At 37.6% G+C, this 25,219-nt stretch overlaps 1 protein-coding gene across 2 annotated transcripts in view; it reads right to left on the reverse strand.

The window, feature by feature from the left end:
- The window catches only part of CDH6 (cadherin 6), a 94,286-nt gene that overhangs the window by 21,367 nt on the left and 47,700 nt on the right, over nucleotides 1-25,219 (reverse strand). For both annotated transcript variants that reach the window (XM_026842385.1, XM_026842386.1), the window contains exons 3-7: nucleotides 7,884-8,178; nucleotides 6,274-6,393; nucleotides 4,081-4,248; nucleotides 2,379-2,566; nucleotides 687-940 (exon numbers count right to left, since the gene is read on the reverse strand). In XM_026842385.1, coding sequence (XP_026698186.1) covers nucleotides 687-940; nucleotides 2,379-2,566; nucleotides 4,081-4,248; nucleotides 6,274-6,393; nucleotides 7,884-8,178 — 1,025 coding nt within the window. The remainder of the gene's footprint in view (nucleotides 1-686; nucleotides 941-2,378; nucleotides 2,567-4,080; nucleotides 4,249-6,273; nucleotides 6,394-7,883; nucleotides 8,179-25,219) is intronic.

A 25,219-nucleotide genomic window follows, 5' to 3' on the forward strand; every position in this document is an offset into this window, starting at 1 on the left:
TACGACTTAAGTACTCCAGTATGTTTTCAAATGTACTGAAACCATGTACCTGCTACGTTACAAAAAATGAAGACTTTGGTTTAGCTTCTCCAACCTTAACATTTCCTCCACTTCCTCTAAGACTGGTTTATTGATTTATGGCAAACATAATTTATGAAATTCATGAGACTGTTTCTTATCTTACTAATCTTACACTGATACAAGCAAGATCAGAGTCTACGTGTGCACATGAGTTGCTTTTAAGGCATTTCTACTTGCGTATGTGACCTCTGTTAGGCAGGTCTGGATGGATGGGAGGAGAAAGGGCTGTTGAATCACGCCCCTGTCATATAGGCAAGAGGATGTACCACACTGCACTGGAAATTGTAAAAGGTAGAAGGAGAACACTAATTTCTTCTTAGTGCTTTTTTTGCAGTAAATTCTTCCATGGTAGAAATAACCACGAACATCAGTTACTGAAGAGGATAGGATGTAATTCAAGATGTAAGGGCCACACACACACAGTCACACATACCTAGATATGTTCAAGTGTGCGAGATCATTTACCACCTACAATACTCCATATTTAAGCATACCTGAACAATTTCATTGTTACAAGTGATTTTTTTTGTGTGTGCCAACATGAAAAAAAACCAAAATTAAAGCTGTAAAAAATTTACACACAAGCTGAAAAATTTTGTGCTTACTTGACAGGGTTCTTGGCAGCATCCGGATCCTGAGCAGTTACTGTTCCTATTACACTGTTTATTGGAACATCTTCTTTTACTTCCATTATGTATGCTGGTCTGCTGAACACAGGGGGCTCATCTACATCCTCCACCTGAATTCTGACTGTAGCTGAGTCCTTGAATGGCCCCAGGTAGAGGAATCGAGGGTCCACATGAGTATTGGTAGCTTCTACTTTCAGAATATACAGGCTTTTATTTTCAAAATCTAATGCCTGGGAAGAGGAAAAAAAAGAAGTGTCAAAGGTCTGTGGGGATCCTGTAACTTGCAGCCATATGAGCCAAACAAATGGGGAGATATCATGGAGAGGCCTGTGCTAGATAACAGGCTGAACTGGAAGTAAAATGCCAGCAGGAAGTAGAAAGACAGGGCTCTATGCCACTGATGATACAGTATAGAAAAGAAACACCTTTTCAGGGGATTCTATGCCTGGAACTTCTAAACATCAATTAATCTTTCCTTCTCAAATAGTTTTCTTACTCTGTCATTTTTGACATTTTGATGTTTTCTTGTCTATTGCTTGCCCCTAAGCACCACACACTAAAGTGGGGGAAGATTTTCCAGGAGCTATTTGCTTAAATATTGCCATTCCATCACTGAAAGGAAACACTGTGATATCTAGTGTCTGGACATCGAGGACCACCCATCAAGGAAAACATGATTTTATGATAGGCTACGACTATATCACACTCTGTTAAAAGTGTGAAGACGAAGAATTTAGTGTCTCTTTGTTACAGTACTTAGAGAAATATGGGGAGAGAGTAGTCACCCCATTTTTCCATTATGTTATAGAAGATTCACAACTTATGTCAGCTACAGACATAAATGCAAACAGAGTTAGACTGATATCATAATCAGTCCCTGGAAGGCATCTCCTAAAAAACAAGTAATGACAGGTGTCGCACTGATATCAACAAACAAGTGCATGTTCGGAAAATCTACACAATGTCTATCTAGCGATGACTGAACTTGAACTGATGGAGGATGATATCTGTAACCTTATCAAGCTTGCCTGGTAACCCACTGTAAACAATATTTCTCAAACCTTTTCTGACAGCCAATGTGCAACCTAGTAGATGATGTCCATTGTGATCCAGAGTCTGTGATTTATTTTTTTTCTAAAACAAAAGCATGCTAATGCATTTACTAATTACATTTTTTTAAAATGTGAGTTAAAATAAATTTGTCTATGTACTTTAATACATTATAGCTATACAATTCAACACCACCCGACAGTGCAAAAATAGGCAATGTGATACTGATTATTTCTGTGGTCTTAACACAGCACTTTCTAGTAAGTGAGCAAATCTTGTAAGCATCATAGGGAGAAAATCACAGTTGATGGTGGTGCCTCCTTGAGTTTTCCTGTGGATATATTTCAGGCTGCAGAATTTTTTCTCAATCCTATTCCATTCCCTAGGTTATTTACTCTCTCAGGTTCTTCAAAGTTTTAGTAAAGGAGGGTTATAAGAGGAAGGACCCCAATTGCTTGTATAAAAGAAACTTTACAAAAGTAATGTAGAGATTCCTAATACATAGCATTCATATTAATAAACAACACATGTTGCACTAAAAATGGGAAACAAATATGTGCTAGATAAAGTTTTGACCAGCATTTCAGAGACTGGGATTAAGAGTGTTAAAATGTGTACCTTTTTGACAGTTATAATTCCTTCCTGTGTGTCCTTGTCTGTGGTAATTCCAAACATGTCATATCCATCCCCCTCAGTAATGCTGTATTCAATCTCTGCATTTTCATCCACATCGGCATCATTAGCTTTTATCCTGCCAACTGGTGAGTCGGGTGGTGTAGACTCAGGAGCTCTGAACTGGTAAGTGCCTAGAGCAGACAGAGAAGAAATTTTGTCAGCCAGTCTCATGGTACTTTGGACACAATCTCTAAGCCCACTGTCCGTGCTGGCCATGCACAGATAAAATTAGAGCATCACTGTGTCTTCAGGCCTTCCTGGGGCAACAGCCTTCAGCTTCTGCCTTACTTTCATGCGGCTAAAAGTAATTTATTCTTCTATTTTCTAGTATGAAGGATGGATATTTTGCTTTCCTACATATGTGTATCTTTAGCAACATATTTCCCTTTCTAGAAATTATCAGGGTCTCTGTTGGCCATATCAAAATTGTATATGAAAAATGTCTTGAGGCCAAAAGACAAATGTTAAGAACCACCAGAGGTCAATGCAGCTTAGTAACACTAAAACCAAATCCAGCCCAAATGCCTATTAATAATGTGCTATATTGAATTCTCCTTAGAAAAAAACTACTTGGGGAATGTTGGCATTATGAAGCTGTATCTTTGGCTTATATACTGAAGACACTTATGTCCAGAGATAATTAACTCATTGGAGGCAGAGTGCTATATTTTCTCTTAAGTTGCTCTAATTTAAATAGAAACACTTTGCCCACAGCTAAGAACAGACTTTGAACTTAAATGACAAGTTGCTTCCAATAACTTTCCCAGTGACTTAACTGCCAAAGCTTGCTGATCTGTCTGATAGTATCTGCAATTATTTTCTCTAACAGCTGCTCTTGACTTTGACACACACTGACATTGTGATACACACACATCACACACAGAACAGTGGTTAGACAAAGCAAAGAAGAGAGAGAGAGAAAGAACAAAGTAAAGAAGGAGAGAAGTAAGGAAAGAGAGGGAAAGAGAAGTGGATGAAAGATGAATCACTTTGAATAATTTATGGCCATGAATGGTCATTAATAGAAATTACTTTCCAAGAGATCTAGCTCAAGTCTTTCTCTTAAATATCACACAGATATCTACCAAATTATGTGAGACAGGGGAAGGAATATAGACAGAAATATCTGGTATATTTATGTATGTGCTTTTGTTTCTGTATGCAAAGAACATAGGGAAATCCATTGAGGCAAATGCTTCCTGGGTGTAAGTATTCCTTTTTATAGAATTGCTCTTGGGATCATTTTATGTACTAAAATAAATGTGTTTCAAAACTTAAATATGTTATATTAGAACAGATATCTTAAAATGCAGTCAACCACAAGGTCTAATAGAAATAATATTGGTCAAGAAATACAGATTATATCAAAGCTACTTAATAGGTAGGAAAAATAATATTTCTGTATATTAATTTACCTTTCAGACTATCTACTGCAACTGGAATAAAAATATTAGAGATATGTTTCCATTTATTGCATTTAACCTTAGCATGATCCTATTTCTTGCTTGCGTGGTCTCTTTTTCTTTCTTAAAGTCTGATACTCAGTAAGTTCACAACAGCTGAAACAATTATCTCAGGTGAAAAAAAACCCAAACCAATTTTTGTCCATTTTAATGTAAAGACATAGTACGTAAATTTTCCATACTCTGGGGGAAGCGAGGTGGATTGTCATTAACGTCAGTCAGCGTGATGTTCACGGTGGTGGTTCCTGATAATCCGCCCATCTGGCCTCCCATGTCCTTAGCCTGGATGACCACTTGGTATTGCTCCCTGTTTTCACGGTCCATGTTTAGCAAAGCAGTTTTAATAATGCCTGAAAACATGAAAATTAAGGAGGAGGAATTTACATGTAAGGTACTGACTTTGATGGAAATTCTTATTAAACCACCCCCCCCAGCCTAAAGAACAAAACAATCTTTGTGTAATAAATAAACTTTGCCCAGTACAAATATTTACTGTTATTAGATGGCACATTAAATTACAGACTTGTCATATCATATCTCAGGCTGCTGCCTATGTGACAGACACAATATTAGTGGCATACCCAGAAAGATGCTCTACTTATCTGTGAGCAGTGTTATTTTACATAACGGTTTATCCACTTTCAGTTCCATGCTAAAGTCTGTCACTGAACTGGAAAAAAGGCTCTTTGTCCATTACAACGTGCTCCATCTTTTCTCTCCTGTTCTGTCAGTATTTTTATTTTGAGAGACATGGCAAAAACCCCCAAAACTAACTTCAGCAAGACATCATTTAAAAGGCAGTACAACAACATTAAATGGGAAAAGATAAATTAATTAAGAAAATTATGAGCATTCAAGCATGCCTAAGTATATATATTTCTATTTATACATTGATTGAAATTATTTTGCCAGTTACTTCCTTCTTCAAAGGCACAAATATCAGTTATGAGGCCAACTCCTATTGAAATTCAATCATTCAAATTCACCATGAAGCAAAATGTTTGCATTCTCATTGGGTCTTTTAAGGCTAGGAACTGACTCCTTTGTAGGCAAAAGGGATGAAATTCTAGTACAGCAAAATTCACAGCAGCTTCAACAGAGACTTATTTCAGTCTAGGAGTTTTGCAATTGATTTCCATGGCAGGAAGATCAAGCCTGTGGTTTACCTTGCTTCCCCTCTGTGCCCCGTACAACCCTTTTGCTAAAAGATTATTACTGGTGAACTCCCAGCTACATTATCCTTATTATAACTATAGATAGAAGAGCACATAGTGTACTGTCCAAGTGAGAATGAGTGCATCAGTGCAAAAATCTTTGCTTGTATTATCTAATACCTTATACTTGAAGGGAAGCTCCCTTTGATCTTGGCTCTCCCTCTTTTTAGAATTACACACATTTTTTCACCTCACATTTTTCTTTGAGATGTCTAATCTCTCTCTCCTTTTCCCTGCCCAATCTCTAAGATTTATTTAAGGAACAATGCTAAAACCTGACTAATTGTCTGGGATAATCCATTTCTTTCCTGTAAGAATGCTGAGGAGTCAATTTCTCTATCTTCCAGCAAACTATCACAGTGGATGTTCCCATATAAGGCATTTCTTGAGATCCTCTGTTTCTTGTTGGAGAATTTTGTTATAAATCTTGGGAAGAGACTATCTTTGTAGTTGGATAGTCAATGGTAAAGCAGATTCAGTCACGCAAAATTCTCTGTTTTACATGTACAGAGCTGTCTGTTACTCAGACCATAAAAAATTCCAGTCACAGCTTATAATTTAAACATCTTCCAAAAACAGAACTCCGAAGTTTGGGATTCTATTTGCGATCTTCTAGTGTAGCTCAACAGCCAATTTTACTTCTTCTATCATTATTCTTAATTAAGATTTCTTTTATAAAATTAACATTAAAATGATACGTTGCAGATGTACAGAAATTATAATTACTTTAAACAAGTTTTGAAGAAGCAGGAGAAAAAAAAAAAACAAAACACATCTGAACAAACCCTCAGTCTTAATTTAGCCATTATGAAGATCTATGAGGAATTTTTACACACCCACCTGTTTCTCATTTTTTGTCTAAAAGCCGACCTATTTGGTTTAATTTAAACATCCATGGCAGTCTCTGTACCCACTGCTTGTTAAAAATGATTGAAAATTGGTTCACATCCAGTACTAATTGTATTTATTAGACTTTGCTGGTAAGATTAAAATAATATAGGTGTCATGTTTACAGATGTATCGCTCTATTAAGTTTGTCAGATTTCACACTGAGTAAGATGCAACCTCTTTGAAGTTTTTGTCTAGTATGTCCTAGCTTGGCTTAACATGTCATTTTGAATTACAGACATTGTCACAGAATGACAGATAAGGTCTCCTGACCTGTCTCAGATTCGACAGAGAAATATGGTTGTCCCTGGAGAATGCTGTAGACAACTTTAGCACTGTTCCCATACGTAGGATCATCGGCATCAGTTGCAGTGACTTGCACAACAAAGGTACCTGTAATGATGAATTAAAGAAAATAAAAAGCCACAATTTTTTTTTTCATGGCAAGACAGTTTATGGTGTAGAAAAGGCATAGTTAATGTTCAGGTCAAACTTGTGACAAAAAGTTAGAGATGCTCTTATTTCAAAGGAGTGTCTCTGTTCACAAAGGACATAGATACAAAACCAAAACGATAGTTGGCTTATTCTCAGTTCATTAAAATACATAGCTATTGATTGGATATGTAGTTCCTTCATCATATTTCTTAGGAGAAACCAGAAACTCACCCTTCCCCAGATACTGAAGGCATTTAAATTTGAACCTAGGTCAAGAATATACTTTTGTAAATTTACTCATGCTTGTAATCTGTTTGGCATAGGAATACAAATCTGTTGTTTCATGTGTCTTCTAGAGAAAGAAATGGTGTTGAATCCTAGACAAAGAGTTAACAAAAATTAAAAATGAGCTTAAGTTTTGTCATTTAAAACAGATCTGCAAATAAAGTATTCACTTCACATATTAAAATGTGAATATTAGGGTCTCCCTTCACCAGATGAGGTTTCAAACATATGACAAGTCCCTTGAATGGGAAGAGAGAGTATGCCCCAAAGTCTTTATTTTCATATTGCTTGAGCTTTATTTTAATCTTGTTCTTAATTATGATTAATTAATGCTTCTCTCCCTGGATATCATTTCATATTAGAAATGTGCTTCTTGCAGTTCAACCATCCATTGCTCTCTGACAAAGAAATCAAAATGTCCTCCCTACGAATCAGAGACAAATAATCAAAACCTGTCAACTTCTCTGGAGAAGATCCAATCTTAAATCATTTTTCAAGGAACTTATTTTGTTTTCTTTTATTGATTGATTCTTACAGCTTGATAAATTTTGAAATAAACAGGAAGATTTCAATGGACTTTAGAGCTCTTTTGCATGATAAAGCAACAAAGGTCATATGAAGTCAATGGCATATCTTTGAGTCAGTAATGAGTTAACAGTTTTTGCTCCTGAAGTGTGTACTACCACTTCTGCACCTGCCCTTTTCCTTTTTTTTTTAAAAAATCTTTCTGAACTCAAGAAGGGTTGCTGAACAGATCTAGGGGTGGTACGGACACACTTAGGTGATCATAGATTGCTGTATTATGACGCTGCTAAATCATGTTAACAAAACTAAATAATGTTAACAAAACATATTAAATTCTTTATAGGTGTCATGTAGCATAGTTTAGCTCAGCTCACTTTCACTGTGAGCTAAACTAGATATTAAATTTCATTTTTTGTGGTACAACTGAGGGGAATGGGTTTCAGTCAGCTGACACCTCTGATTCCAGCAAACCACTGTCACTGTTTTCCTGGAATTAGATGTTTTTGTTGAATGGCTGAGGTGCTTTTACTCCAAACTCAAAGAGTTTGTATTCAGTAGCCATAAACTTTGGGCCCTTCATTAGCTCCACAGGAAGAACCCAGACCAGACACTGAAATCAATTATTAGTTAGCACCTACCAACATCTGACATTTCGGGAATGCTGGCATTGTAAATGTCCTTTGTAAACATTGGTTCATTGTCATTGATATCATGGATCTTAATGATGAACTCAGATTCTGGTTCCACCGGTCTTCCAGTCTTTCTGTTTATAGCCTGGGCACGGAGTATGTATACAGGCTTTTCTTCTCTGTCTAGTCTCTTTGTGGCCTGGATGTCACCAGTGTTTTCATTGATAATGAAGAGGTCTCCTGCTCCATCTCCAGAAAGGATATACTTAAGTGATCCATCTCCTTTATCCTGGTCTGAATGCAGCTGGTGGTGAAATGGGATTAAAAAAAAAAAAAAAAAAGAAAGGAAAATAGGTAACTGGGACACAATTCTAGATATTTTAATTGCTAACATGATACAGGCTTTACTATTATTAATGCCCAGCCAAAAGGCTGTACACTGCTTTTGGGAAATGAGATGAGCCCAAATTAGTGGCAGTGAATTGATAGAGTTGTGTCTTGATGTTGGAACTGAAATGGTCTGTAATATTGTAAGAAATTGCCTGAGTAAAACCATGAACTAAAGCCACAGATCACTTTCCCAAGTTAAGCATACATCAATCAGGTCTAAATGTTAGTGCCTTAGGTGGAATCCTAGGAATATGTAGGACAATGAGATCCTACAGTGGAAAACATTGGATTCAGGAATTGCAGTAAGCAAAGAATTAAAAACTAGCCTGGCAAGCCACTTAGTGAGTTTAAATTCTAGGTGCTTTGCTCTTATACCCCATGGACATTATGAAATATATCACACAGTGCACAACATAATAACATACTAAATACATGAATAGAAGATAAATACATGCATTCACAGATGTGTCAAACAGAGCAGAGGCAGGCATGAATACTAGCCCATTACAGCACTGGCAATGAAGAGATCAGTTGCCTTATCCAAAGGGACATGGTCCAAGCTGAAACATGGTGGGGGCAGAGGAAATACAAGAATGATGGCAATCTGCATACAAAGCATAGGCTATAGGCTGTCCAAGCCATCATTATTTTTTCCTAGGAGATTTCCATGTCTTTTGAAATGCTGCTTAGCACGCACACACAAGGTATGACCAATTAAATTATTATCCTCATGGCTGTTCCTTTGATAAAGGCTTATTTATTCCCCACAGCCTTAAAATCAAAGCTAATCAACTACAATTTATTTTATTGTCACATCAGAAAAAATAAAAATTTTAAAAATGAAGCATTAAAATGTCTTCTAAAGTCAGGACATAGGTGAAGAAAAAAAAATATTCAGTAGCAGATTCCTGGAAATTGTTCATTTCATAGAAGAGACATGTTTATGAGTCAGGAGAGATGGACTTTCTCAACCAGCTCTTTACTTCTCATTTTCTGCACACAAGTTAGAAAAAACCCACCAACCTAGTTGACTATGTGTACTGTATAAGTACTTGGCACTGCTAGATGGTATGCTTTGTAGAAGAGAAAGATTTGAAGATTGAAAGAATATTGAAAATCTTTACATGGACCTTACCAATACCTGGCTATGTCCCTACCGTGCTGGAAGGGCAACCTCCAGCATGAACACATGGTCAAAGTTTGGAGGTTCCTCCAACTTTCTGTCTAGATCAGTGCTATGCTGGCAACCTACTGACAACCAACTTAGTGTCCCAGTGCCCCACAGTGTGCACTTATGCCTATGGTCCCTACAGAAACCATGTTTCATGCACTAAGTCTGCAAAACTCTTTGTCACCACACATACCAAAAGTGTCCAATAATATAAAATATCAGCAATGTAGCATGGTTAATCATTAGCAGACATGCTGAGGCACTCTTCTTAATTCTCTCCTTCAGGGAGAAAATGGGCATTCCATGTAATTTTGCAGAGAGCCCTTTCTCTTGACAATAAGAATACCAATAAGTAGCTTGTATGCAGCATTTTTCATAAGCAGATTTCAAAAGCCTTCACAAAAGCAGTCAATATAATTTGCTTTCTTTTTTTTGATAACAAAGCATAGAACCTTGAAGTTTCTCAAAAAGCTGGTCCTGGAACCTGGAATAGAGTTCAGGCCTCCTGAGTCCCATTCAATTGGCCAATAAACTCAGCCATAAGGCTTAGAGGAATTATATGATTTACTAGATATAATCTCAGCCTCTGATGAATATCTATTAGACCTGCTTGTTAAGAAGTCAGACTAGAAGTCTACTGCAGGAAGTAATTTCAAAAGTATATTTGAGTATATTTTTCCTCAAAGGCAACCTGCAACAGAAAAGACATGAAAATAATTTTGGTTTTAAAAATGTATTTTTTTGTGATTGTTACACATCAAAAATTCAACTTTTGTTTGCCTTGAAAACCTCTTTAACTCTGTCTGTACCACACTGGAACAAAACCAGCCCTCTGTAACAGACTATCATTAATTCATCTGAATCATGAAATAGTGCTGTTGTAAGACTTGTTACAGGCTGAACTCCCAAACTAATTTTTATCATCTTTTTAATTAAACCTGGTTTGCATGAACAAGATAGCTAAAGAGGTCAAACTAGAAAAGGTGTTGGAACCCCTAGGAATTGTCTTCCATAATACTCTTTACCAAGCCCAGACCACCTAAAGAGCTAAAAATGAAAACTTGTGTGATTTTTTTAAAGTCCATAGTTTATGAAATTTCCACTCCTCCTCTACAATTAATCCACCTGTGTAAGAATGACTGTGGCTTTGGATATCAAGACAAAGTGTATCTCAGTGTAATGACTCATCAATATTGAGAATGAGGTGATCTTCATCAAAGGTTCAATCTCTAGACCTTTAGCAAAAGCACTAACTTTTGAAAATAAATGTTCCCAAGGCTTATAACACAATATCAGGATCAGCTGCTTAATAGCTGGACCAAAACAGTTTGGATTTTTTCCCTTCTTCTCAGGAAAAAAAAAAAAAAAAAAGCTTAAGGAAACCCAAACAGATCTGTACAAAAGTGTCTCTCATAGATGACAAATTTGTAACATTCACCTGTGAGGAAAACATCTGAGAAAATGATTTATTAATTTACATTACTTTATCTGTCCTTGACTGTTTAAATGCTTGGTAGAAAAGTTTTATCCAGGCAAAGACAATAATCTGTTTTACTTTTTCTTAAGTGTCAAGTTTATCTTGAAAGCAATCTTTTGTCTGTGTGATCTATATGAAGGGGGAAATTACTACTGTAACCAAGTTTAAAAAAAAAATTGGGAAAAAAATTAAAGGGGAAATAAATGGTGCAAGTTGAGGTCAAAAGAAGGGCCTGGAGGCAAGATCCACCTAAAAATATAGTTCATGGTTTTGTATATAAAATTTTACACCATTATTATATTATGAGGATGAAATGAGTAGTAATAACAACCCCTTCCTTTCCTTTTAAGTTGAAGTTATTTTTCACTACCCAGACACCTCATTGCAAAGGAAGTTTGCTGTGAAGAGATATGTGTATAAACTATACTGCAGATGCTTTTAGCAGGACCAGTCTTAGCTAATGCAAGATACTATAGCTTCACTCTGTGTGCTAACCTGTGTTGCAAAAGAGTGTCCATTATCATCTGCATAAAGTTGGTCATGGGACAGATAAAAGGACCATGGCAAATAGTCAGGGGATAGAATAAACCAGCTTGTGACATAGCGCTCCTGTCAGCTCAGCCGTATCGTAGTATCATTCCTCAATACAAAGGTACTTCAGCCACAGGTTTTTTGGGATCCACTTAAAGATAGATTTTTTTTTATTTCCTTCGGAACTCAGTATTACTCAACAGCATTCCTTTCAACTGGTGAATGAACTCAGAAATACCTCGAAGGTAAGTAAAACGGTGAAGAAGTAAGTCCATGCAATAAAAAGTAAATGCATCAGCAATTGCACTGTATTAATATTATAGTACATTGATTCATTCAGAATCTAATCTGGACGCTTTGTGAAATCATCCATCAATCACTGGCTAAGGCTGAGGATGAATGACAAATTTTACTATGCCCTAGGCATACTTTTGCTCATTTTACTTTAACACCACTGTTAAGTGAACCATCTGGTTCACTTTTAATGACTTACAGTCAGATAAAAGCTGTCCAGCCCCAAATGTCCTGGCCCAAAACATTCAAATACAGCTGCCTGAAAACAGGGAAAGCTTCATGCCTCCAGGAAGAGGCATTTAAAGTGCATACATTAGCTGCCTGTATTTGACATTCTGCTTGTTGTCACATACATAATTTCTTTAAAAGGAGGTTTCTTTTTTTTTTTTAAAAAAAGTAGCCACAATCTGGAGTAACCTCCTCTGCAGTGTTGTTGGCAGAGCCTCTGAAAGTACCAAAGGTGGTGGCTACAGGGTACCTTCAGCACGATGAAAAGGAAAAGGCAAGTGAAAAGCTGTGCTCAAAGTATTTGTACCATGCGCTTTTTTCCTTTTTCTCCCAAGTGAATATATTTACAGCATTTGTGTTCATTTCCAGTAGACAGTATCACTTCACTTTAAAGCAACACTCCAGGAAATTTTTACCAGGGTTTTAAAAATTGAGTTGGACCGATGCTATACAGATAAGAATTGCTTCAGCGAAGTGTGTGGGAAGAATTTAAAGGTGTCTTCCATGTGCTTCTGGAGTAAGACTCTAGAGTGAAATGACATGAAAACAGTGGATTCAATTGGCATGAAATTGTACAATTCATTATTGACCATCCCTGATGAAGTCATGAGCTATACTCGAAAATGTTGGCAGCACTTACAAAAGAAGCAGTGTCAGTGTGTTCAAACAGAGGTGATGGATGGCAGCTCCCCATGTGGGCGATGGCAGGACCCAGCAGCCAGGTCCCATCCCGCCGCCCCAGCCAGGAGCAGGGCAGCTGGGGGGCACCAGGACAGCCCCAGCCCTGGGCATCGGGCACCTCCCTGGGGGGGCAGGTTTGGCAAGGATGGACCAGGACATGGGTCTGCAGGGGGGCCTGGCTCAGCGGGTCCATGGCTGGGCAGGGCAGGGCCGTGGGGAGCTGGAGCCCAGCCCTGCTGCGACATCGCTGGGGCAGGGGCTGACGGCCCCGGAGGCTGACATGGGGTCCCGGGCTGTGGGCAGGTGCGGGGGAGCCACGAGCACTGAGCAGGGACAGTCAGGGCTGGTGGTGCCTTCAGGGCCCTTTTCTAACAATGATAAATTCATGATATGAAACTGTATGAAACAGCAGTATCAAAACTGTACAATGAAAGTGAGATCCCATATATTTTAAAAGGTTTGGGCTAAGCGCTAACTTTTTTTTTTTTGGTGTTTAAATGGAATACATTAGAGAGAAGTGGCTTTCTAGCACATATACTTGTAACAACATCGTAGTCAAAATATACTTCTATAACTCTGGTAATTAAATACCAAAAAACTGAAAACACAGGCCGTGAATATTCTTCAGAATGAAATAACATCCCTCCTCTACCTCACTCTATAGCACTGATTTAAACAGCATAGTTAATATCTCATTTATGAAGTGGCTTTAGGTTATGCAAGACAGCTGTAAGCTGCAGTTTAGCTCCCACAATTGTCATATTGCTGGTTATGATATCTGGCAATTCTGTGGGTAAGCTGGCTTTCTTCCACCCTGCAGGCCAAGTTCTGTTTCCTGTTGTGAATATAACACCCTACTTGCTGAATTTCAGACTGGTTACCGAATGAACCTCTGCAAAGATCAAAGTCAATAGACCTTGGGATGTACACACTGAACTGTCAACCTGCGATTATCCAGAAATAAGCTGCCTCTTGCATCTTATTACTTGTTTGCATTTGTAAGAGGAACTTGCTATTATGAGGTGGCTGTGGTCACAATTTTGTCTCCTAACACAGTAATGAAATAGAGACCGATTCTTAAAATAGTAAGTAGCTGCTAGGTAGCTAACAAAGAGAATTACGGGTTTATTCTTGGCAGTATTCATAGCACATGATTTCACTCCAAACTGAATAAATCCAAACAGCAGAGTCCTGTCTAGTAATAAACAAATTCAACCGCATGTATTGCTTGAGGTTACACAGTGCAAGGCTACAATATTCAGAAAAACTAAAGCATTTAAAATGAAACTGCTAATACTATAATATTGCACACAGTTTCTATTTCATAACAACCTTGCACTCCTCCCTGTCTTTACTCATGCTTTGTATCCCTATAGCATCAACCAACTGCTTCAGTTTATCACATAATTGACACCATTAATATCATCAAATAATCAGCACCAAAATTTTTGCTCCACTTGGTGACTGTGTTAAAAGGAAAATAGCATTGGTTTTGCACATTAATTAATAAGGATTTATGTATATTTCGCTGACATTTAAGTATAGACTTCTTCATAATGCACAAAAAAATACCTCCAAAACACTATATATTTGTTCCGCATACCTACATATACCTACCATATACCTACACACACCTATACTATATTATGTATCATCATGTACCCACACAAATAATTTATTTCAAGTCATAAAAGATCTTTTCTTCTAAAAAGATATTCCGCAAGATGCAGCATCACCAGAAATGACAGATTTCCTATGGACATCTGTGCCATGTTCTTATAGCCTCAGTTATACTAAGCTCTGGTTCCTTACATGGTCTAGATAACCTCTATCTATCTTACTCACCTCTAAGGCAAAGCATCCTGCTCTCCCTCATACCACTTAGCCCACTGCATGGTATTTTACACTTCCTGCTCCAGCCCATGTCCTCAAAACCTTGTAACTGCAAAATGCTCTTTGTGTTCCTTAAATACTGGCTGGACAAATGACAGCATGGGTTGTGGTTGGTGGTGGCTTATAGGTGTATTTATGGAACAGCTAGCTGACCAAACAGTCAAGGCACAATGTAGGTTTATTTGCCTTATGCAGTTACTGTTCTTCCAAACTGCATATGAAATTAATGGGTTTGACACCTTTATCCCTCTATAAAATTTAATTGAAAGCAGTTAATGGATTTAAACATTATTTAGTGATGGCCAATGGAGAGAGATAGAGGCTAAAGTGCTGGAGCTAGGTATCTGCTCAGGTCAGATACCTGGAAAGTTAAGTCAAGACTTAGGTACCTAAACTTAGGGACCACTATTTAAAAAATAAAGCTTAAATTTCTGTTAAAAACAGGAGGATAGATGCTAAAAAATAATTTGGAAGACAATGTGAGAAAGATGTTACAGTGCATCCAACTTTTCCTGGTGTTTAGAGAAACTAGAAGAGGTGATTCCTTTCCATTCTTACATAAAGTATTTTGTAGATTATATGAAGATTTATACTCTACATCCTCAAAAGAGTTGGAGAACCGGAGTTTGAAGTAGCATTCAAGCACTGCCATTTTCAAAGAAAATAAAGTAGCAAAATATATCTGGCAAGATTAAAAAAGAAATGCAAGCAGACCCAACCTTATAGGATCACAGCACCATGATTCCAGTTGTACAGCTGTCAGAAACAGCACTTCCACACAGAGGCTGTTAGACTGCTATAACAGGTGCTTCAAGTAGCTTTGCACGTTTTTGTATCTATCTCCTCTCTAACCCAAGATGTGCTGTCATAAGGAATTAGCAGTCTTCATTGTTCATCACTTTCTTGAACTTACAGATGTCATGACTTATAGAATACTTGAAGGAGTTAACTATAGAAAGTGATTAGTTTACTATAGTTAATATAGTTACTATACTATAGTTAATACAGTAAACCTGAATATGGCTCAGTGTGACTGTTTCCTGAGTGTTCAAGTTTGTTAATGCAGCTTTAACTTGTTTGCTTCCCACTATGCCTAGAGAATAAAAAGGTGCAACAGGTACACAGTTCCTATTTGAAGAAATTGCCACCCTGGTGATTAGAAACAATATTGTTTTCCAGATTAGATGTGCTGTTCTTGTGCCAGCATTTTTATTTTTTTTCTAAGAACCTCCTTCCACATACATACATTCTTCCTCATCCAACATTTATAGATAACAATCCCATATGCTCTCATTATTTTATTTTGCTAGGCTACCAGCCTATACACAGTCTTCTCTTGCAAAATAGGCACTTCTGAGTCCTCAGCTGGAATCCTGTTTACAAACCCAGTCTCTCGTTTTCAAGCCCTGTGGATTCCAAAAAGAGACGGTGAAGAAAAGGTCAGATATGAAGGGCTGATAATTCTAGTAATTTTTCTGCAATAATTGCTGCATTTCAATTGGCCTTCCTTTGAACAATGAAGTTTTCTTATTTCTATTAGAAATAGTACAAACATTTGCCATTTTATTGCTATATCAAACTAGGTTGTTTCTGTCATCCCATGACTGACTAAAACACTTGAGTTCTTCTCTCGCTGTTTCTAATTTATGACTATTCACTGTGTATTGGATTTTTAAAAAAAAATAACTCTTATTTCAAGAACATTGCTTTTTTATCCTGTTTCTATTCCTTCCATTTTGAAGAACATCATTTTCTTCCTGTATGATATTCCAGTCAGCAATAAAGGTTAAGTTTCAGTACTGAAATCTGGCATGTTGACATTAAATTTGTAGTAAATGAATTAAATAGAGCACTGAAGAATTACTGAGGTTCAAGATTTCTGCATTTTGGACTGTTGGTTGCTTTGGAGCTATTGGAAAATATACTATGTCCTCTTCGCATTGTGCTTATTTTTTGAGGTTTTGTTTATAAAAGGTTGTATAGCAGAACTAGAAATACTTTAAACCCTGGCTCATTCCGTTGTGGTATCACAATAATATAATAATATATAACAGACTACATTTTTATATAAAATTCATATCAGCAAGCTTCTTTTTTAAATGAAACCATATCAGCCCTGATTTCACGGAATCGGGTATATTAGAAGAAAAACTCAGTAAAAAAAAAGATACAGAGATCCAATACCTTGACTATTAAAATGAAAATGAGATGCTCTACTAAAATAACCACCTCAGAGTCTAACAGGGAAAGGGTAAAAAATAATGTTCCCTAAGGCCACCCTTAACCTAAGTATTGGTTCTTAGCTCTAACCCTGAGGTTTTTACAAAAAAAATTCCATGAGATTCAAAAAAACTTAAGAAATGCTAAAATTGCACCCACTGTAAATGGGGAAAAAAAATAGATGTCAGATAGAAGTCTTCAGTAACAGCAGTATCTTCTGCAAAAAAAAAATTTGTCCTGATATCAGGAACTATAGCAGGAATAAAAACACACCTAGAAAAAAACCCAACAGGGTGATGCTATCATTCTGTTTCTTGACAGTATCAAAATGTCAGTGATCATTCTCATTCACTCTCAGAAGTAGGAGTGCCAATCTATTCCCTGTAAATGAATGACAGTAACGGAAGCTAAAAAACAGTTTTGTGCTGCTGAACAAGTTCAGGAATTGAATAGACCAAAAAGCATGAAGAACATTTCAAGATCCAGAAGCAACCAGGTACTCAAAAGGCAAACTGAGAATAAAAGATGGTGGCATCTGATTTCAAAACAAACAAACAAACCATAGAAAAGTCACTATAATAAAAGTGAAGGGTGCTGGAGTGAAAAAAAGGAGTAAGAAATAAAGAGCCCTGGAATAAGGATTTGTCGTTTTAGCAGGGACAAGGGGCAAAGCTCTCCTGCTTTGGACCCTGCAGGAAGGCCTGAAGGCTCCTTTCATTCTCTTTTTGCCAGGGCTTTATGTGAGGCTGCATGGCCTGAGATAGACAGGGACAACAGTATGGCACCTTGGTTTGTGGAATAGGCTGACAAACAGTAGTCAGGAACCTACTGTACTATTTTAAATGTATGAAGCTAAGAACAAACATCCATACTCTGGTGATTCACACCTTTATTATACACCCTTCAAAATCACAAATGAGTTTTCAGACCTGAAGTGGAAACACAGTCACAGCTAATCAGCTTTGCAAAAAATCAATTGGAAAGTGTCAATCCTTTCAACATTGCCTAGGGCCTATCAACTCTTTTCCCTCCTGGGTTCTACAACTGCTGCTGCTCTTCACTGCGACTAAAGAGGGACAATGGCACAAGAGCTTTTCTCCTGCACTGCAGTAGCCCAAACTAGAAAGGTCCCTTGTTCTGTTGGCCCTTCTCAATAGGGGCAACTCATTATCAGATCTTAATGAATATTTAGCAAATCTGCAAACTAGGTAAAGGTGTCTCCATGTTCTCCTGAGCTGAGTGCTGCTCAGCTCTTCTGAGGTAATACAGTTTTATTTGTTCCTCTTCCTATTATATCTAAACACAATTATAGCAGGAATTTACAGTTTGCCTTTACAAAGACAAACAGCTCTTTAATTTATAAGGCACAAGAGACTGTGGTGTCAAGTCTGATCTCTATACATATAGGCTCTTGAACTTCTTGTTCTTTTATCAACCTTCTTTCTTTTCTTTGAACTACTGTAACAGTAAGAAAGATAGCCAATCTTCCCTTTAGACTCGAAGGAACTCAAACCAGTTCTGCCTCTGAGTAATAACTCACCTCTCACTTAAAAAAAAATAAAAATCTTTGGTTCTAAACTGATTTTTCCCAGCTTTACTTACAGCAGTTGGGTTTCATTATGACTTTGTCCGAAAGATTAAAGAGCCCTCTCCAGCTAAACAGTAGCATGGTAACAAAAAAGCATTGTACAGACTTCTGCAATTACCCTCACAAAAGCATGTAGATCTGGTAGTTCTCTTAAGGAAGGCCAAGACAGTTTAAAAAAAATGTGGTTTATGCTTTTTTGTCCACCTATTTCTGCATCTGGCATTTCTTTGTCATACTGACCATCATCCTTTATTGCCAATGTTTTTAAACTGTGTAGTAGCAACAGTACCTGGTAGACATGAGGGCTGGTTTTAGTTGAGGCATCAGCATTCACTTACTAAAAAGCATAAAGGACGTAGCCACCCCCAGACTTGTCCCAGTTTAGCTCAGGTACTAATCAATCTCTCTTATATGAATAGCTGAGCAGCAGATTAGGGAAGATTAAAAATTATTTTTTTTACCTAGTGTATACATTTCAGTGATCAGGAATGAAAACTCAAGCCTTTGAATTCCTGAAAGCCATAAAGAGCTGTATATGTCATTTTGGTTTAGAGACAGACTTTCTCATCACTACAAATTTACCAGCATAACTGGTTCAAGTGTGAGTCTTAAAGACTAAATTAGTTCAAGGCATCACTGATGATTTTCTTGGTATTAAAACAAACAAACAAACAAGGAGTGAAGCACATTTAAGTGTCTCTCTTTGACAAAACAGAAGATATACAAGGGAAAGATAGCCTTGTAGGCACAACTATGGGACTGTCAGGTTTTAATCTCTGTCACAGTCTTCCTCTCTGATTTTAGACAGATCACTATTTGATGCTTATACATTTTCCCTGCAGTAAAATGTAGGTTTTTAACAATGTCCAGTTCAATGATTATGTACTGCATGCAATGATTATGACATGATTTGAGAGCATTTGTGTATAATTTTGTCTGTGTTAGTTTGTGGAAAGACTGAGGAATGTTTAACTGGAGTAAAGATTATCAATACTGTAGCTTTGCCACAGCTGGCTGTACTTAGTGGTGGAATGGCCTATTCCTAATCCAGCTGCAAAACTAGAAAAATCTAATGGCTTTCGGTCGTGTGTTGCTATCCAACATCTGAAGGTTACTTTCACCACAGGTTAGCTAAGGGATGGGGTAGACACGGGAGTTTCTGCACTCTGGGGTTGGTTATATTATCTAAAATAATATTTTGGAGTATTTTAAGATTTTTGTGTAAAGTGAAAAGGAATTATGTACTTTCAGTTCTATTGAGTGAACTGTGAGGTTAAGGAAAATTAAGTGCCTTACTTGTAATGACTGCCTATTGGAATACACGAGTCCCTAAAGGGATGCATACCTCCCTGGGAAATCTCTCCCCTAAACACCTGGTTTTCAATGAGAATTGTGCATACAATTCAAGTGCACCAACATTCATCATAGCTTTTTTCCAAGAGCAAAATAGTTCCAATATTCTGGTATCCTTGTATATCTAAAAGACAGGTACTTGCACAGGAAAAGGTACCTACAGCATAGTTAAAGTAACTCTACTGTTTCAGCTTACTAATTAATAAATAAACTATGTCCCATTTTCCTCTTTTGCAAGAAAATATACTCACTGAGCCAAAGGGCCCAGATATATATCTTATCTTTTAAAAATTATACAGGAAAAATAAATAATATGAGTTTTTTCATGTACTCAGACATTTTATGGCAGAATACTTTTATGGGTTTGATCTAAATATTTTTTAGTTACTTTGAAAGTCTTCAACTGACTGTAATGGGACTTCTGTCCTGTACTGCATTATTCAATCAACCCTCACACACACCCCCCCCCCCCCCCCCCCCCCCCATTTAGTAGTAGATGACAGCAGGTATTCTACTGAGATTAGGAGAAAATATTTTTTTCGAAAGAGTATACATTCAACAAATATACACTTCTATAATTAAGAATTTGTTTTAGTACATGTCTCTTACTTTCTAAATTATGTAATGTGCATGGTTAGTGAAATTAGTCTGTATTATATGCCCAGCCTTGATTGTCTTTGATTTCTCAGAGAATTTACCCAGGGACGGTTGCTTACTCTTTATTAGTGGTCAGAATAATCCATTTCATCACTGAGAAAATGTTTTCTTTGGACTCATGGACTTTCAAAAATGCCTCAAAATTATATGGTAGGCAAATACAGCGCCTTAATTAAGTATATACATTTCTAATTCAGTGAAAACCTCTATTCTCCTGTGGGGGTAGAGGAGAATATATCTTAAAGATTAACTAGGAAAAAAACAAACCAAAACAAAAAAATCCCCTTGGCCTAATATCCAGAAATGTTTTTACTGGGATACAGTTGAATAAAACATCAGGCTTCTTCAGCAAGTAACAGTTCTGACTACTCCCTGATGGATGCACTTGAAAGCAAATGCTCATCCTTTGCTTACTGACAAAGGTGACCCTTTGATATTCTGAGCACTTGATGCTGACAATCAAATCCTGAAATATGTGTATGAATTTTATATGCTATATAAAAGTGTGTGTGGCAGGGACGAAAGGAGGGGGATGGAGAAGGGACGGTATAGACAAACACTAAACCAAATGAGAATCCACACTCGGATTTAAGTGAAGACTTAACAAGAAGGAATTTAATTCATATCCACAGGTTTAGTTGAGCCTTTAATCTATTTGCACACCTGGATCATCTAGTTCTACACTTCACAAGCTGGGGAAAGGGAAAATATCTCCATGCTGTCATGTTCCCCAACTTTGTTTCTAAGCAAAAGTTTTGTGTCATGTAAACAGACAATTAAGGATTTGTATAAGACAGCAGGTACAATATAAAAGGCTTCACATTTAAATCTCAACAGGACCCTCATGAGGAAGGCTACTCAACTATGAATATGTTTATGGGAAACCTTAACCAAGTCTGCTATTGAGTAGATTCTTCTTTCAAGTGAGTATTCCTCAACGTTCATTAGTCAGGATGTGAAGGGATAGCTCACATGACTTGAATGCTGTACAGAAGGATGTAGGCCCTTTAGAAAGGCCAGGTGAGGAAGGCAAGGAGAGATATTAGCAAAAGATCAGCTAGGTAGATGAACCTTTGCTTTAGAAAAGGTGACAAATCAGTCAAGTGCTTGTGGATAAGAGGACAGACCAGCACAAGACATCACAGTAGGGATCTGCTACAGATCGCCTGCTCAAAGAGATGAAGTAGATACAGATTTCTTTAGACAGATGGAGGAATCCCTATGATTGCAAGCCATAGTACTCATGGGGGACTTTAATCATTCTGATGTTTGCTGGAAAGGCAATATTTCTGTGTGCAAGAATCCCAGGTTTCTGCAGAATGTCGTAAGACAATTTCTTGACCCAGGTGATTGATGAGTTGACCAGACAATGCACTATGTTGGACCCGTTACTCATGAATAAAGAACTGCTCAGGGATGTGACAGTGCAATTTACCCACAGGCCCTGGAGATCCTTGAGCCTATCAGAACATTCTGGTGGAGTGATGCATTATTCACAGCAGACAAAACCCAATAAATTAAGAGCCTTTTAAGTAAATTGGACAAACTCAGTTCCATAGGACAACATTGGATGCATCTAAGAACTGTGATGAAATGTTTTCTTTCTATAATGTCTGAAAAGTCATAGTCATTGGGGAAGGTTCTTAAATTCTGAAAATAAGGAAAGTCACACTTATTCTAAAGAAGGGCAAGAAGTATCTGGGAACTAGAAACTGGATAGGTATACATCAGTTCCAGGGAAGGTTATAAAGCAAATCCGCTTGGAAGCTAAATCCAAGTACATAAAGAAAAATAAGGTGATTTGGAGCAAACAGATGGATTTAGTAGTGGAAAATCATGCTTAACTAACCTGATTGCCTTCTGTGATGACATGGATGGCACAGTGGACAAGGCAAGAGCAGTGGATGTTGTATGACTTTAGCAAGTCCTTTGACACAGTCTAGACTAGAAAAATGTCCAATAAGGTGGATGGAAAATTTGATGGATAGCCAAGTTCAAAGGGTTGTGATCTGTGGTATGAAGTCTGACTGGTGGTGGCTTATTACCAGTGATGTTCCTCAGGGGTTGATACTGGGGGTCAATAATGCTTAATGTCTTTATTAATGTCTCAGATGATGGAATACATCCTCAGGAGTTTTGCTAATCATAAAAATATGGAGGTTGGTTGGGTGAAGTGCTCTCAATATTGCGAAGGTAGAGCTGCTATCTGGAGGGACCTCAACAGCCTGGAGAACTGGACTGATGGAAACCTCAGGAAGTTCAGCACAGACAAAAGCAAAGTCTTGCATCTGTGCTGGAATAATCCCTTGCAGCAGTACAGGCTGGATAGAAAATAGTTTTTCAGTGAAGTATCTGGGCATTCCGGTAGACAAGAAATTGAACAAAAATCAGCAGTGTGTCTTTGGTGAGAAGAAAGCCAAGTGGTTTGTTGCAGCAAAAGTATAGCTTGTTGATTGAGGGCATTCTCCTCCATTCAGAATTTCTGAGAATAAAACTGGAGTAATGCATCTACTTTTGCCCCTCCTCTGTACAAGGAAGAAATTGCATATTGCAGTGACTTTACAGAATGGTCACCAAGAGGGTAGGGAGGCTGGAGCATATGATGTATGAGGAGAGGAAAAGGAGAGAGAAATGGTTTTGTTAAGAATTAGGAAGAGAAGGCTTATTGTTGTTTAGCGTTACCTAATGGGAGAGTGTAGAAAAGTCAGATCTAGAGAAGGCAGTGATAGGATGAGACACAACAGACACAAGTTGTAACGAGGGAAATTCTGATCAGATATTAGGAGGAAAAAAAAAAAAAAAAAAAGGAGAGATGGTTAAGCACTGAGAGAAGTACCCAGAGAAGTTGTGGAATCTCCATCCATGGAAATACACAAAACTTGACCTGTCACTGCCCTGAGCAACCTGCTCTAATTGGATCTGCTTAGAGGACCAGATAGTCTCTAGGGTTATATTCCAGCCTTAATTATTCTGTGATTCCGTCTGGCAGGAGTGATATTTGGTCCCAGGCTTCAGCTAATAGTTCAAGATCCACCATTGCCTGTCTAGGAATGCGGGTTGATTTTGACTGGAGATCCTGTAATTCTTTTGGTGAGAATACTTGTGTCTATACTCTCCCAATCGTATCATATCTAGTATTCATGAAACAAAATAATTATCTCTGAAGCACATATAGTTGGTGTCAACCCATCAGTCTAAATAATCTAAAAGGATTTTTTCTTAAAATGTTTTCTGTAGGTAAAATAATAGATATTTGCATGAGGTGGGTTTAACAGGTGAATGGTGTAGATCCTGACAGGCTTTGTTACTTGGAAGTAGCATGAGGCTCAGGCTCACACCAGTTTACAATTACCATGAATATACATGCCAGAGTTTTCATCCACAGGGCATTAACTCTTTGCCTGAAAACCCCTTGGTGGTTGTTATTCCCTGTGTATACAGGACATTCTGTGAGGAATTTTAGCAGCTGTAAGCAGCATTAGCTCTGCTTTAAGCAACTGACCTGAAATGTGTAAAACCACAGAAAAAACATGGAGTGGAAAAAAACTATGCATGCTCTGACACCTCTGTTTGCATGCCCTTTAAATCCCATGCTGGTGCCCTGATCAACTTGATTGCAAGGATGCGAGGTAGGAGGAAGAATGTCATAGAACCAAAGGTATAGTTATACTTTTTGGTCTGTCTTTTAGGGAAAACTTAGCCTTCTGTTAATAATAACATGATGTTAAACACAGAAGTTATATAAATGACTTAACTTGCTGTTGCCTTCCAACATGAAGATACAGTATGGCCAGAGCTGACAAACATGCCAAAGATGACTGAATGATCATTTTGTGAGCCTGTGTGGGAGAGTAAAACCTTCTTTATTCCAATAGACATCTAATGGTGAAATACTGCTTGACATTTCACAAAGAGACAAAGTCAGAAATAGTGCCAGATAGATGATATTCCCATACAGAGGCCATTCCACCTGAGCTCTTTGGGAGCCCTGCTCTGTACAACGTGGCATATACAAGCTGGGGATAGAAGGACTGCAATCTTCATTGAGTGATGTGACTCCAGAATAAACAATTCTGAAAACAGTAGGAATGGCAGTTCTAGCATAAACATTTGCTGATCTTGTTTTCCCTTTCTCTTTTAATGTACATTTTCAACTTCCAGCTCACTCAGTGTTTTCTTTACAACCTTTGTTCTGGGTTTGGGTGTGGTTTTTTTTTTTTTTGTTTTGTTTTTGTTTTGTTTTGGTTTTTTGTTTGTTGGTTTGTTTTTTTGTTTGTTGTTGTTGTTGTTGTTGTTAAATTAGAAGACAGAAAGGATCGATGTTTTTCCTTTCTCCTTTCCTTCCAGAGGGTGATTCTTCATCTGCCACCTCAGACTTTCATGATAACTACAAGCTTCACTGAATCCTGAAGTACTTGCAAGTGCATGCTGAAGTTTGTTTCCCCCCATTAATGGTGAAAGCAAGCCACAGTCTGCATTAGCGCATATGGAACAACAGTAGGTATTCACATCACAACACATTTTAAGTTTGTGTTTTGAAATGTTACACTGACTGGACACAGATCTCGATCTGCTTCTGCTCCACTGTGAACCTATGTTCATCAATGAGGGAAATGGCAGCAAAAGTAAAGGGAGTCACAGACAATATGAGTTTCATTTAATAAAGAGATTTCTCTAAGCTTTATGGTTTCAAAATTTTTGAGAGCCAACTGTAAACAACAAATGGTGGAGTAACAATGGTCCTTTGTCTTGAGCCTGAGAGATTTTTTTTCTTTATCTGTTGTTAGTGTGCAAATTCTGTATTCATGACTTTACAGCTTTAGTGAGGACTTTACTGTGCTACACAAACAACTAAGAAAATG

Source organism: Athene cunicularia, assembly GCF_003259725.1.
Source record: "Athene cunicularia isolate RWA chromosome 2 unlocalized genomic scaffold, athCun1 chr2_part1, whole genome shotgun sequence".
NCBI lineage: Eukaryota > Metazoa > Chordata > Aves > Strigiformes > Strigidae > Athene > Athene cunicularia.